General features: G+C 45.5%; 2 protein-coding genes and 1 pseudogene across 2 annotated transcripts; all 3 read right to left on the bottom strand.

Moving 5' to 3' along the window:
• Window positions 1-2,855: 2,855 nt before the first annotated feature.
• On the bottom strand, window positions 2,856-4,128 carry LOC103996588 (LOB domain-containing protein 40-like). Its single transcript, XM_009417516.3, has 2 exons — window positions 3,742-4,128; window positions 2,856-3,649 (listed from the first exon to the last, which is right to left on the bottom strand). The coding sequence occupies exons 1-2, from the start codon at window positions 3,929-3,931 to the stop codon at window positions 3,030-3,032; spliced, it is 810 nt and encodes a 269-aa protein (XP_009415791.2). The 5' UTR covers window positions 3,932-4,128; the 3' UTR covers window positions 2,856-3,029.
• A 2,734-nt stretch (window positions 4,129-6,862) lies between these two features.
• LOC103996678 (protein CUP-SHAPED COTYLEDON 2-like) lies at window positions 6,863-8,028 on the bottom strand (annotated as a pseudogene).
• Window positions 8,029-10,341: 2,313 nt separating this feature from the next.
• Window positions 10,342-12,562, bottom strand: LOC135594456 (transcription factor BEE 1-like). Its single transcript, XM_065084838.1, has 6 exons — window positions 12,212-12,562; window positions 11,997-12,110; window positions 11,762-11,827; window positions 11,613-11,681; window positions 11,445-11,522; window positions 10,342-10,731 (listed from the first exon to the last, which is right to left on the bottom strand). The coding sequence occupies exons 1-6, from the start codon at window positions 12,560-12,562 to the stop codon at window positions 10,663-10,665; spliced, it is 747 nt and encodes a 248-aa protein (XP_064940910.1). The 3' UTR covers window positions 10,342-10,662.
• Between the last annotated feature and the right edge of the window lie 3,059 nt (window positions 12,563-15,621).

The raw sequence follows: 15,621 nt of genomic DNA, 5'->3' as shown, positions 1-15,621 counted from the left end.
AGTTTTCACGACATCAAACGGGATACTGACGCATGCCAAATACTGCCATGTGAACAAGCCAAAAACAAAAACAAGAATTAGGGTTGTGTGCTAGCAAATTAAAGCATGGGAGAAACCATAAGAGTTACTAACTAGTGCGACCTTTTTATGCAGCCATACTTAGAACACCACGTCCAGCAATAACTAGCTATCGTACTACCTTAATCTGCTAAAGAATCAACCCCACGTTAATCTTTGTTTTCTTAATTCGACTCCTGAAATATAGCATTCGCCGTGTCGAAAGGGTCGAGTGGCCACCACGCGCCCTTTTATTAAACAAGCGAAGGCGAGTAGGTCCTCCTCGGCTTGATCGTTGGACTTGCACGGCCTCCTGGTACTTAGAAATCTTATTTGTAGCAGTAGTCGTCGGACAGATCTCACAGATTACAGCGAATCCAAGGATTAAGATAATATTGTGATTACGTCATTGCTTAGGTTTACGAGTGCTATATATTATTGAGTAAACAAGAAGCTCGAGTGTGGGGGGGTAGAGATAGCGGATAATTCCGCCCTAGGTTTTGCTACCCAAACCATGACTCGACTGCAGTCGGAGAGGTAGATACAATGCGTACGGCAGAACAATTATTGCGTCGGAGAAGGTTTAGTAGCTCCTCTGTCTTTCTTAAGACTGGGATGCACTTCGACTAATGGCCCATTGGGGGATACAAATAGCATCAAGCGAACGAATCGTTGATGTAGAAATCCCGGAAGAATAAGAAAGAGCATCATTTTGCCATGCATCGAGGCATAAATACTCAACAAATTTGACGATCGATATACCTCAAAAGAACATTTGAAACATCGCCTTGTCCTTTCCTATTAGCTGAAAAATATAGACATAAATAGGTAGGTTGAATTCTCGGGTCAAAGTTGACTATCTTCGAAAGTTGCAGGGCAGAAGGCGTGATCATGGGGGTCTGCTTCCTAGCTGAATCCACGGATTAATTGACCTGTTCAACTCGTTTTCCTTTTCTTCCCCCATAAATCCTGACTTGCTTCCATCTTAATTTTGTAGTTGAGCGATATGAACGGACATATTCATCTCCTCGTCACCATGAATATTAGAGTATGAATAGTGTGCATGTAAGATTGGACATGGAGAATGCAAATTATGTTTTTTGCCTCTTAAATATGTTTGTTCCATGAAATAACGCTATCGCAGCCACATCACAGATGGGGCAGACCACGAGACTACTGATCTCCAGAAATTGTCTGCTCCAAACACGGTTTCCTTCGTCCAACCTTTGACGAGATAAAATCCAAGTGCCCACGACGATAAAGACGGGAGACCGAGAGAGAGAGAGAGATTTGAGCCACCGGATGCCGTAGGACGAGGAGGCTGATGCCAGCCACGCGCCTGGTCATTAGAAAACACTTGAGGTGCATCCACGTAGGCGCGGAGCGGCGACGGCGACGGCGACGGCGACTGCGACTTGCTCCTACTCCCTAGTCTCTTTCTTACTAGAGATTTCTGGAAGAGCGTTTACTTGATTGATTAAGCAAGAACTTGAGAGTGCGGCGGATCCCACCCACTGACATGCTAATAATCTAAACCTTTGATCCTGACTCTGCGTCACCGATGATGTGTGTGTGTGTGTGGCTCTACTCCAATCTGTATAAAATTAGATGGATGGTGGTGGGTTTCTTTTTCTATCGTCGGTACGTGTAATTAAACAAGGCATCCTCCGCTCCATATTATCTTCACAAATGGAGAGAGTAGCAGCAGGAGAAAAGTAAAAAATGGGAGCACTCATCAACCAAAATGCAAGAATTACCTGCAGATATACTGTCCGATTAAGCTTAATCATAAAAAGTATGCTTCTCCTGCTCAGGAGAAAAAATAAAAATCATCACCAACTTGGACATGATGATTACGATAGCACTTGCCATTTTGTATTGTTATATTCCTAATTTTCTTCTGCACTCGACCATCAGCACGAAGCGTGGCTGCTGACATCTCACACCACACCAGTGAAACTGAACACACACCCTCTCTCTCTCTTTTCTTATTCTAATTAATCGTGACAGGGATTTTTATCACGGTTTCCATCTGCCTCGCCCTCACTGTTTCTCCTTTGTTATGGAATACGGTCTCTCTTTTATCCTCTTCCTCTTCGGGAAGCTTAATTTGCTAATTGCAGTGAACCCTCGAAGCCGCTGCCTCGAAGAAAATAAAAAAGAAACTTGCTAGATCTTAGCCTCGGCCGCCCTTCTCCATCCTCCTGCTTCTACGTATCTCACCATTAATACAAGTCACAGCGCCTCTGTTTGATTCTACAAGTTTGCATTGTATTCACCAATTCCGTGAAGTCTTCCATTATATTGGCTTTAACTATATATTTCCTGCATGAAGTGCGAACTGCTGCTGCGCGATGTAACCATGAATTAGATGATACATTCCCTCTTTAAAGGTAACAAATATAGACAGACCTTCACCGTATATTCTCACACAAACGTTATCGCATGAAATCTACTGGATTAATCACTAGCGTCCAACTGCAGATGCTGAGCTATTACAGATATGTCGCCAGTTTCATCCTTTTGATCCATATCGTGGAATAAGCAACCGCGAACACAAGGGCGGTGGATGGAGACTACATGCGTGCATCCGAGCGTTCTCTTCTTACCATACATGATGTTACTTGCGCACTGGAGCTGAGCTGGAGAGAGCGAGTGAGAGGTTTAGAATTTTAGCAAAAGACCAATTGCATCCGCAAGCAACGGCGAGTACGTTTGCCGTCAGCAGTTCTCCTGTTGATCACACAAACCGCCAGTTCGCATTAGAAACTATGTAGGGACGAACCGTAACACGCAGATGAAAAATGGGCATGTCTTATATAGATAGTACGCATGTATAGTACACGACGCATGGAAAGAACGGCATAAGAGACAATCGCAGAGCCATTGCCACCGTCAAACTGATGGTGCCTCGCTGCTGCTGCGAGCGGCACATGGTCAAGAGCACGGGTCCAAACGCGAACTCGCTCACTTCACGCAGCCAAGCTGAGGCCCAACTCCACTCGGCACGGGTCCGCTGCCCATGCTTTCCGCCTCTCCATCTGCGGTACTACAGCCGGCTCGCCCCCTGCGACTCCTCCCCCGTTCCGGCTTTCCGGCTCCAGCCCCAGCCTCAGATCGAGCCCCACGTCGGCGGGTTCCGCGTCCGGCTCCCCCTGGCTCACGTGCGACCGCTCCGCCGTCTCCCCCGAGAACGCGCTCCCGTTCTCGCGGCTCTCCTCCGAATCATGGCTCTCCGCCCGGCGGAAGAGCCCCGGCTCCGAGACGGCAAGCCCCCCCGCAGACAAAGCAGCTGGCCCGACGGCTGAGCGCTTGAACCGGGTGCGGGATCTGGCCGCGACACTGTGGAGACCTCCTGGAACGGCAGCAGCGTCGGACTTCTTGGCCACGTGGCGGATGTCGTAGGCCTTGAACGCCGGAACAGCAGCGGCAGCGGAATTTGAGGAGATCTGGGTGACGGGCGCTCCCTTGAGCACCGCCTCAACGGCCGCCTGGCAGAGCTGCCAGCTGCCGGACCAGAGTAAGCCCACGGAACCATATATCGGGTTCACGATCCGCCCACAGGCCTCGTACAACAGCGACTGGAATATAGCTGTGAGAGGAACACAAGCATAACCCTATGAATTCCCATCCTTTACTGGAGTTCAATCATCATCATGATATAAGAAACAAATAAATATATACCAGGGCGGAGATGCTCGGGGCCAGCGTCGATAAGGTTGGCGAGTCCTGCGCGGCCGTAGAACTTGGCAAGGAAGACGGTGGCGTTGGCCTGGGCTTCGGGGCTCTTGATCCACTGCAGGCAGGGGCGGATGGTGCACCCGTCGCTGCAGCCTTTCCGCAGGACTCGACATCCATTGCAGCTCATCCGCATCTTGCGCTGACAACTCGTATGCTACCGCAATCTCCTCTCAACAGGCTACTAGAACTAGACTACAGCCGGCTAGCAGAAACACCAGAAGAAGTAGAACAGAAAACAGAGCATAAAAAAGCACCGAACGCGATGGAGTGATACAAGTCAATGGAAGAGGAGGGAGAGGGGCGAGGGGGGGGGGGGCGCGGAGGAGCGAGGATGGCGGAGGAGGGAGGGGAGCTATATAAAGCTCGGAAGGTGGGGTGGTGCTGCTGCGGTTTCTGAAGCACTGGAAACGATAAGCGGTTTCCTCCCACAAACAACAAGGCACTTTGCTCACGTTCACCAAAATCCCCTCCCTCGGCCAAGATTTACGTATCTTACCACACCCAAACTGATGATGTTGACAGGGGCATCTCGGGTATTTCAGGTGAGGGGGAGAGATTCGATGACCCGGGGGGCGGTGGCGGAGGAGATGAAACGGAGATGGCGTGTGGCGTCCACGCTTAACGGTGAGCCCGCGTCCCCTCATCTTGCGGAGGAGACTTGGGGACAGCTCCACGCTTCGGGTGCGGTCGTCGGCACGGAGAGCTCGCCTCGACGTTGTGTTAGGGGTGGGGGGTGGAATTCCGGAACAGGCAGCCCCAGTCCGGTTTCGGGGACCGTGGGCGCCCTACGGTGCGTAGCAAGCGGTTTTCTGATGGGAAACATGGACGGCTCAGCTTGGGCTTCTAGGGAATGGACGGTGGATGTAGGATCCGGCGTGACGTCCGTCCCGTTCTACCTCACGCGCAGATGAGCTCCGTCGCGACGCGGGTGACGTCATACGTGACCTATAATAATGGATGAGTTGGACGAGAGGGGATAAATCCCCAAGGATGCATGCACTGGAAAATGATGGGAGTTATCCTGCAGCCTCCTGGTTGACTCCGGACGAATTATAATCATTACAAGAGCTCGTTGCTCCGTGTTTCACGTGAATGGTGCCGAGAGCGAAGGGAAAAATCGAAACAATTTTAAATATTACTAACAAAACCAACAAGAGCTTGTGAGTCTCTCTACTATCTGTTTTTCTCGTTTTATTATTATTATTATTATTATTATTATTATTATTATTATTATTATTATTATTGTTAATATTATTATTTCTCTTCCCAGTAGGGGAGGGTTACTATTAAGCTTTTCTGTGAACGTAATTGAGTTGGTAGATCCGATTCTGTCCATCGTGCGAGCCAAATCGGAGGCCTATTTCTTTGAGGACATGGTGGTGTCATCTTAAATTATTCATCGAGTGGCTCTATTAGAAGCGAAATCATCGTTGTTCCTCGCGCTGCATAAGTTCACAATAATATGTAGGACCCCAAAAGAACCTCCCCTCCCTCTCGGGGGGGCCTTTAAAGAGGAGAAAGCAAACTTTGTCATGTCTGTCCAATAAAGAAGAGGAATATTAGGCATGTAGCGTGTGTCGCCCAAGGGGGAATGCACCGACGACGTAAAACCTCGGTGCATTTCCTTGTCCATGATCTGTTAACAGGAGAAACCAAATTAAGGTACCAAGATTCATATCGTAATGATTCTCTTAAAGGCAAACGGATGTATTGGAATAGACATGAAGCATGCGATGGATGTCCCCCGACACCATGTTGCTTTCAATTTACCGTAAATGGTCGAATCATCCGCCAAGTTCATTGTTTTCAATGAACTCCACTTGCGATGAGATCCTTTTATGTTCCGATCCATCAATCTCCATCAAAATTGTCTTCCCCTTTATTATATACTCCCTACGACAAATCTACTGCGGCTGAGACGAAGCACGAGAAGGCCACCTCCCTCATTCATTGCTTCTCAGCCGTGGGTCGCACCGAATCCAATCACCTGAGCATTCTGGAACCTCCCGTGTTGGGCCGAGGCATCCTTGTGTCGCCAAGAGAGCATCAGGCACACGTCTAAATGCATGCAAATTTAGGGGAAAACCGGTACGTCCAAATGAGCTTTTCCTTCCCAGTCGGGCCATGTACTACCGCTACGACTATTATTACCACGTCGCACGTACCTGACCTGTACCGCATGTTCATCTTGAGCCTACGGGTTTTGACTCCCTCCCCGGCTGTGCTGCGCGCCGGTGTTTCGTCCAAGGAGGAGGCACCGAAACCGTACGATCGTAAGGTGTTAAACATGATCAAGACTTGTTCCGGGATAACTATGATTGACCTCGTTCGTGCCAAAGGTTTGGCTCCCTTGACACCAATGGTCGCGTAACTAGCTGTGTAGGTTTAGCATTTCAGCTCTGAGTTGAAGCTGACCACAGTTGCGTTGTGTAATCGGCTTGAAAGCTCATATATAGTTCGACAAACCTCGTTTTTCTTTGTCTCATTTCTGGGTGCCGGTCGCTGCCCTTCCGGACTCAAATTTCATACTACTTCTTGATCATGGATTGCTGCTGTAATATATCGATTAGTTCGATTGATCTCGTATCGGATGCATCCGACAGTCACATTTCTTCCCCCCATAAATTACCGACTTCGGGGTATTCAAGCTGGCGTTGATTACGTGTTCAACTTCTTCTGTCCAATCTCCTTTTTTCCCCTCCTTTATTATTTGTATGCAAAATACAATATCTATGTGTACGTTGACAGAGAGCAGAAACTACATTTCAGTCAAACTTAGACGCCATAAACGATGCACAGATCGATGCCAGCTTCGAGCTTACGTTGCCATCGATATATCAATTGCGAAGCGGGTAACTACGATTGCCACACTTGCACCATGAAACCAATACCGCATACATGAGCTATTAGAAAAGGGAAATAAGGTTACAGTAGCTTTGGTTCTTCGAGAGTGGCACATTTTTTTACACTTGTTTCCTGCCAGTGACTCCAACCAATCTTATGTCAAGGGGCTCTTGAATCTTGATGGTTAATATAGTTTTTCTTCAAACAATTCCTCGCCAAATTGGTTCTGGTTCTTGTGAACCCTCCGCCACTTAGTTGGAAGAGGCAGGGAAGCTCAACTTGGATTCGATTCCTAATGAAGTACCCTCTGCAGAAGAGTTCAAATCAGCTACCCGTCGCGGATGATTGCCATTGATCAGCGGCAAAGTCCTCGGAATAGCTGGGCTTGGTGAGAACGCCGCAGAGCCTATGATCCCCGAAAAGCATGGGAGCAAAGGTTGGCTGGTGGCCTCTGATCCGGACAAGAACCAATTCCTGGACAAATCCGCCTTGTGATTGATGTGGATCTGATCATTAGCTTGCGAAGCGTAATGAGAGTTTGAGGTGTTAATGAGATCGTTTCAGATGAGATGCGCCCAGGCCTCCTAGCTCGCTGAGTGGGGCAGTCCCGTTGCATGCGGATTCCATCAGTGGATGCATACGTGGCTTTTTTCCGGTGCAGCTATTCCTGAACACCCCACACACCACCCTTTCATCCTGCGAAGAAGATACCAGTTAGTCGACTCACGAGGAACATGAGACCGTTGCGATGTGGTGGTGCATTGATTGCCTAGTGACCTTTGTAGATCGGTGGGGGAACTCGCTTTGGAGCCTATATTCGTGCATCACCCAGTTGGTCCTCTCACCCCTGGGAGCCCGTCCTTTGTAGAACACCAAGGTCTTTGTCATGCCAACCGACACTCCACGGCGAAAGATCTCTTTGTCTTTCCCGGTGGCTTTCCAGTAGCCGGAATCCGTGGCTCGATTGGTCCGCAGCCCCGTCGGGTTCTTGCGATCCTTCATGCTGAAGAAGTAACACTCTTTCTCCCCACGGCCTGGCCTTCCCTGCAGAGGACATCAGCAAAACACCGAGTAGGCAGTAATTCCTTACTACGCTTGAGTCTGTCATGGAGTCGAAATGCTTCGGAGAAGAAATTAAAAGCTAGGATTAATCTTAAAGAACAACAGAGTGCATGAATGAGAAAATCACGAGTGAGTACCCGGCAGATCCCAATGCTCGCACTTATTAAGATCGTCATCAGCATTGTTTCTGGCCACAAACCCCATATCTGTTACCTTCCGGGTCAAATAGTAAGTGATGAGCTCTTCATCGGTGGGGTTAAATCTAAATCCTGAAGGAAGGTAAGGTTCTCCTCCATTTTGAGCTAGAATTTCTCGAGCGTACATGTCGCTGTAAATTAACAGTGTGTAAAATGAATAAGATCATCAGTGATGACAGAACGACGTGGAAAGACGAGTATTAATATATGTAGGAGGAAGGAGTGGCACTGACACCGGAGATTGTTCTTCTGGGACCTTCTCTGTGTCTCATCCAACTCCAAGCAAGTCAGCATTAAATAAGGCGTTCGTAGGGATATTACAATCCAAGGAACGAATTTGGATCAACGAATGGAAGTTTGGGTCATTCGGATCAACAAAGTTGGAGTATGGAGCGGACTCCGCTGGATCTCCTCATCCCCTTACCCTTCGGACCATTCCCGACTGAATTCTACCCACTAGGAAAAGGTCGTGAGCGCAGTACCAACGAATGCAAACGCAACACGTACGTTCCCTACGATATAATATTTTTATGATGCAGAAAGCCTCTGCCGCCTCAAGTATATAGACAAGAACAAAGTTTGGGGTCCCCAAGAACATTCCTGCCAACACTAATTGCTCCGTGAAGCAGCACATTGGCTCACCTAACAACAAGACCTCTCACTCTTATCCCGATCCATCCTTTCCTATTGGATTCGAAATAGTGGCTTTATAGATGTAGCTCTCGGTGACAGCAATTAACGACGCGGCTTAAAATATTGTTCTTAGCGTACATCGGTGTCCTTTATGTAATAAAAGCATTAGTGTGCATTGGTGTCCTTTCTCTAGAGGAGGTGGAAGTTCCCTTGGATGCAATTCAACATCGGTTTCCATCAGAATTGTGCTCGCTTTACCGTTTGGTAAGACCGACTGCAACGAAGGGCAACCCTGTTGCTTTATTTTCCGAGATCACCATGTTATGAAATGATATGGATCCAAATAGCATTCACGTGTGACGTGCGAGACGGAGCGATAGCGAAGAGGATCTTTTACATACAGTCTTCGTTGATGCAAAGAGTGTACATACAGTCTTTTAGGTGAGCAGGTATAGCGATGAGAGGTAAAAAGGACAACGCAGAGTAGCTCATACATCCGATGCCTTGGAGTGCTTCGCATTATAACCAGCTTTTGCTGTGAATTTAATCGACACGGCAAGAGTTCCACGAACGCGAAGCTTAATGGGCCTTTGCAAAGCATAAAATAGGCTTTAATTGACACAAAGGTGACAAGCTATTGATGGATCAGCGCAACCGGTTTCCGATGATACAACATTAGTCTCCAATCATATGATCGATCAACACCACGTTGGCAAGAAAATTTTGTTGAGAAAATGACCCAAAGCTTCGCATTACATGAAATATTACGCTGCATATCATACAAAGGCTTTATTGTGCATGCCAAGGACAAATTACTTAACCATTTCTGGCATATCAACTACTCTCAAGCTAAGAGTACCACAAATTAAAGATGTACCAAAAAAGTTGAGTTACAGTATTCCTGGAAAGAAAGACAACATGGCGTGGCGCTCTTATGTGAATAAGACCTCATGCTTTGGATTCTAGTGTAGTCCAAAATAGCATGTTGACGCTCTCTTGACTCGGTCTCCAGGATTAATGAATAAATCTGGAATTGCATTCATGATGTACTGTGTTGGAGCAGCGACAACAGAGTGCTGTCTTCCTCACCGCGCGTTCCCCACCGCGGCCCGCGCGCCTGCACTCGTGCCGCCCCGTCCACTATGCTCCCTGCCGCAGTGTTCATCGCTGTAGCCGTCCGCGTGCTGCTCGCCGCAGACCGCCCATATGCAGCCGTACCTCTCCGCTCGCGGGTAGCGAACCCTCCAGCTTCCCTCACTCCAATAAATAGAGCTTTGGGCGGAACGGCAGAGAGAAGGAAGTGGGAAAGAAGACGCAAGGAAGAGTGCAGGAAGACTTGAAAAGGCTGTGTGAAGTCTCACTTCATCACCCAAAATCGACCAAAGTTTCTAGTCCTCGTTTCCAAAGTCCGGTCGTCGATCTCCGTCGCCGACCGGCCATGTGCTCTCGACAATAACCGATAAGAGAAAGAAGAGAAGTTAACTAGTCAACAGGTCAACATTAGTCAATAGAAATAATTATGTAATTTTCTGTTTTATTATATTTGAATAAATTTTTAGATTTTCTTCGGAAAAATCATTATCGACTCCCTTATTGCTGTATAATTTAAAATTTTTATTAAGATTTTTTTCTTTTCATAGATGTAGGAACAATATTTGTGTCGTAATTTGAATCACGTTAAATTACATATGTTTGTTTTGTATTTTATCATCGATTCGATAATATTTAATCTATGAATTTTTTATTATATATATTTATTTAGAGAGAGCGAGAGATAGAGAGGGCGGTCGTGGGTGGGTGGAGAACGACGATGACAAGAAAGAAGATGAAACACAATCAGATGAAACCGACGGAGAGATTGACTACAATGATAGACTGACAAGACGACAAAGGAAAGAAAGGAACAGATTGGGTAGTGTTCGTATTTGGCTGAGCCCCACACATGTGCGTAGGGAGAGCATATAGCCCATATGCACGTGCGCCATGCATGGGTGCCTGCCGGGGCACACACTTCCTGAGCTGGATTTGGGAAGGGAGTGAGAGGTGCAATGTATGTGGTCAGAGACATGGCAAAGCCAAGAGCCGAAAGCATGCATGCAGCTGTGTCAAAAAGGAGGCATCGACCAGTCTACTGCAATCCCCATATCCCTCCCTCACCACCTTCTCTGCCACTCGGGCAAGCTTCGTATGCTTCTGCCTGCACAATCATGAGAGACAAACATGACATGATGATCCCTCCAATTATTGACCTCCGTCACAGATAAACATATTGACATTTCAAACATTTCATCATATATATATATATATATATATATATATATATATATATATATATATATATATATATATATATATATATTCTATTTTTTTTTCTTTTTCTATTAAGGCAAAGTGCTGTTGTACCTTTTTTTTTCTCTACTTTACATCTTCCACGGATCTTCTTTCTTTAATACTTTTGGCTTAAGGATACATGAAAGAGAATAAAGCATGATCGAGAACTATGTGTGTATCGTGCAAGCCCCATCTTCCATGGTGTTTGCTAGGCCACAGAAGAGTTGTGCCGTGTCCATTCAGCTTCAGGTCCAGTTATGCTTCCTCCTATGGATACTCGCAAGATTTGAGGATTCACAACCTCCATAAGTTCACTTTTCAGCATTTAGGTGTTTGGTGATTTCGGAACTAATTCAACTTCCTTCACATAGGATTCTTAGTATAGCAGAAAACTGACAAGACGGTGAGAATCTTTCCCTCTCCGACCATTCAAACTGGACTCTATCTACGCCAGATTTCGTGAAGGAACAGTCCTTCGACTGTTCTATTAGCTTAGGCAGCATAAGAACAAGAACAAGCTCCTCCCCTATCGACATTGCACATGAACAGACAATTTAAATGTTCCGTGCAAGGGTTCACCTGATTTGTTGTGATCGCTTCGACTCCCATGCCGTAGTCATAAAAAGAGCTGGCGGCAGAAAGTCTCATGGAAAGAAACTGTATCGTCAACACCAAGAATTAGATATCTAAATTGTGCCGATCGATTGCGAAGAAAGACGAAAGTTTGAGGAGCGAGAGATGGCTTACCTCAACTTGGTTCTGCAGTGACTGCACATAGTTGATTATCTCATCCAGCACCCCTGCCATGCCCATCGTCTGCAAAGACAAGGGTTTATTTCAGAGAACCGAGGAGGAAATAACCGAAACCTTGGTAACTAAGCCATCGCCAGGAGTACCTTGTAACATCCAGGAACAAGGTCTTGTAAGCATCGCATTCTTTCATTGATCTTCTTCCTTCTCACCTGATACCATATCTCAAGTGTTACATCCTAATGAATTTAGTCTGTTAGTAAAACAAGTTTGTCTCAAGCGAAAAGTTACATTTAATCTTTACGTACGGCAAGAACCGTTGGCACAGACGCGAATAAGATGATCTATCAAATGCAGTCATGTTAGTGTTTGCTTACGTACCCTCTCGGCTAGGCTGTGGCTGTCAGTGGCTTGCCCTCTTCTCGCCCTCACGTGAACCACCTCCTTGGAATTGCTTTTGTGTGTCTTCCCACTCTCCGAGCCCTGAAAGCCGAGCTTCGGTAGAAAATAAGGCAACCTTAGACAGGTATAATCTCCATGTCATCCATCGTATGCAAACAATCAAACCGTTCGCTACGAGATACAACCTTACATACGTTCTTCTTCCTCCTTGTGACCGAGCAGAGACCTGCACAGTTCACGGAACTTGTATCGGGTGCTGCGATCGCCTTCCTTTTGCTGGCTCCATGACTCTGTTCTTCGGTAGGGCCCACAGGCTGCGGCTCCGCGACCGGCTTTTGGCATTCCGCAGGCACACCGGACGAGTCCTCCATAAATGGCACCGAGAAGTATGGCTGATGAGGCAAGTAGTAATCATCGGAGTTGTCCATCAACAATCCCATGCTTGGGCTCTCCGTAGCACACCCGTCGAGCTCTGCAAGCTGCCTCATCAGCTCCAAGTCGGGGTCCATTTCCACGAAAGGGAGGATAGGCGCAAACTCCCCCATGGATGCGGAATAGCAGACTCCTATAACGGAATCAGAAAGAGGGTTTAACGAAGAAATGGATGGGAGGCGGGGGAGGGAAAGACTTCCCCGGAAGATCCCCTATATATCCTGGCAATTCCAACGTGAAGCCGTGAGGTATATGAACCGTATCAGCAGCATCTAGAAATTAAGCGGGGCACGCGGCACCTCCTGCTCGGGTCACTACTTCTCATGCGGGCCCTCCTCGTTCCTCCCCGAGAACGTCCACCACAACCGTCGGATTCATAATATAGCATTTTGCAAGCCACTGTGGAGAGTTGAGGCGGAATGGCCTGTAGAAAATTTCCCAACAGTAAGCATGCAGGTCATAATCCCAAATCGACATATGTATTATCATTATTAGAAAAAAATTATTAAAAATATAAATCATGATAAAATTATCATGATCTTTTTAATATTTTAATAATATATTTGATAGTGTCATGAATACTATCGATCAGTGAGTTGGTCCGATTGGTTCACTGTTGCTAGGGATGATTTTATTCTATGTCAGCTCAACCAAGATCGATACCTAAGTAAGGCTCTAAGTCACCAGCCTCAAATAGCATCGTAGTACGTCCCGATATACCACACATCAATGATTGACGATAATAATTTTTATTAAGATTAGAAATCAGAATGATCAAATGGTTAGCCTGATCTTATCCCCAATCAATCAGTAAGTAGACTTAGGGATTAGGTATAAAAAGCTCACGCTAAAGGGGGGGTTGGGGAAGCTCTCTACACACTAACTTAGTCATATAACTTATACTGTTGTCTTTTCTCCTTCGCTAACTTAAGCATAGGAGGGGTTATGTCGGGCAACCCCTAGCACCGGCCTATCATGTAGGGTTATCGGTCACCTACAGACACTCAGACGACCTAACCCTAAGGAGAAACCTCGCAACCAGGAAGATCCTAGTCCGCCTACGTGGCCATCCTAAGCCGGGTCCTCACCAACAAAATGACTTCCAACTAGGGAGCCTATGCGGTCTCACCTCACCAAGTTTCCCATGTCAGCCAGGAACATACACCCGAATGAGCTTGCACCTTTGGCAGTGGACCAACCGTGCTGACTCAGTAGTCGACAGTACTTATGACATCATCATTTTGACACTAGAAGGATGGCTAAATGTCGTAGGCATACCCTTCTACCGCTCTTCTTAATGAACGTTTTGGACAAGGTGAGCAATATGCTTACCTCATTAGAAGTGCCCCTCAAGCTTCGACGTCAGGCGGCTAGGCATTTGTGACTTTGCGCTCTTGTCGCACCCTTGGCAACGCCAACCCATAACCCCTTCAAGCCAGCACCCAGCCTCCCTCGCCTATGAGAGAGTTGGAGCCAAACCCTTAACAACTCTCCGAGAGATGCTTCGATGACAACCAAGACTTAAGGGCTCCTGCCCCACGAAGTAGTAAGATGAATCGAGGAAAAAAGATTCCAAAAATTATCAACCCTGTTCAAGAATCATTCCAAAGGCAAATAATATATTCCAAAGATGTTTTTATTAAACCTGACAAAACGAGTTATAAGCGAGATGACTTTGATGGGAGAAACTTTTCTAATTACTTATCCTAAACCCTCTACTCTCGTCTATAAATAGATAGGACATCCTAGGGACTAAAGACAAGAAATATAAGATGGAGACATAAGACCACGAGACAGTGGATACGTGTCAGTCATTGAGAGATTATGGTTCCTTTCTCATATTTTTTTTTAATCGATCGATCATTGTGATCCGATGAAAGGATACAAATGTGAGTCTAGTTCTTTTTGCACATCGATATCACTATGATTTTCAAATCCAAGGACGGTGTCCCTGTATATCAAATAAAGATTTTTTGAAATAATATGGAAAGATATGCATCGCCAAATATGATCTATTACTATTTGATTTTAATTTAGATATTAAAACTTTTCAACATATTATAGTTTTTTATAGTTACACAGGTTTGATCTCTATAAAGATACAAGTACAGGTATTCGAGAAAGAAACATGAATCAGTATAAACTCACGAGAAAAAAAATAATTAGAAGGTGAATAGTAACAACTTGTCTTCTTGGGTTTTAATCATGTTCATGAGTTTAGAAGTACTTATTCTGCTCCTCTGTCCGACACACCAGTCAAATGTCTGAACAAGTTGCCCACAATCTTATTCTGGTGGGAAGGGCTCATTACACCCGTAAGACATGCATGTAGTGCCTGAGAATTTGATGAAAAAAAGAGTCCAGTTTGGTGAATCTCAACGAAAAATATTTGCAGAATTCCACACTAGCTAGCTGTTCTCTTTATTTTATTGTACAGAGAGATGCAATTGGAAATTGAGCTCTCACAATTCTGCCATGACTAGCCACTAACTGCTGCGTATCAAACTCGCTTCATCCACATCTAATTTGATGAATGATTGCTTTTATTCAGGTGGATTGAATGGAAAGAGGCAAGCACGAGCGACAGGACTTCCCATAGACTTATTATTGAGTGGGTCCCGTGTGAGTATATGAAACATTTCGGGGTGGGGTGGGGTTCGTCTTGTCACCTAAATGTCATTTTCGATAGCGTAATGCATGGAAAATGACCGCATTACTTACATACACTTACACAGGACGATGTGTTAAAAGTCCGCAGCAGCTTTCACATCTTTTGCACAACCTTTAGAAACCGAGACATTTTCCACAGGACCCGTTTGGCATTATCGTTTATAAGAGCGTTAAATGTTCATAAACTGCACTGGTATGTCTATTTCCATTTTTGGTTATTATATAATTTACTCAATTAATTTATTAATTTTTAGGTGAAGAAATTGTTAAAAAGAATTATTAATTTGTTTGGTGAAAATTGAAAGAGCCAATTAAGAATTAGCTTTTATATATATATATATATATATATATATATATATATATATATATATATATATATATATATATAATCTTATATAGCATAAATGCAAGCAAATAGCAAACTCAATAAAACAGGTGTATACTCTAAATAACCTTATTTTAGCAAAAAACAACCTCGATCATGATAAACATGTCGGCGACT

Source organism: Musa acuminata, chromosome BXJ1-9, assembly GCF_036884655.1.
Source record: "Musa acuminata AAA Group cultivar baxijiao chromosome BXJ1-9, Cavendish_Baxijiao_AAA, whole genome shotgun sequence".
Classification (NCBI taxonomy): domain Eukaryota; kingdom Viridiplantae; phylum Streptophyta; class Magnoliopsida; order Zingiberales; family Musaceae; genus Musa; species Musa acuminata.
The sequence above is the reverse complement of the archived record's forward strand: the minus strand, read 5'-3'. Positions and strand labels throughout refer to the sequence as shown.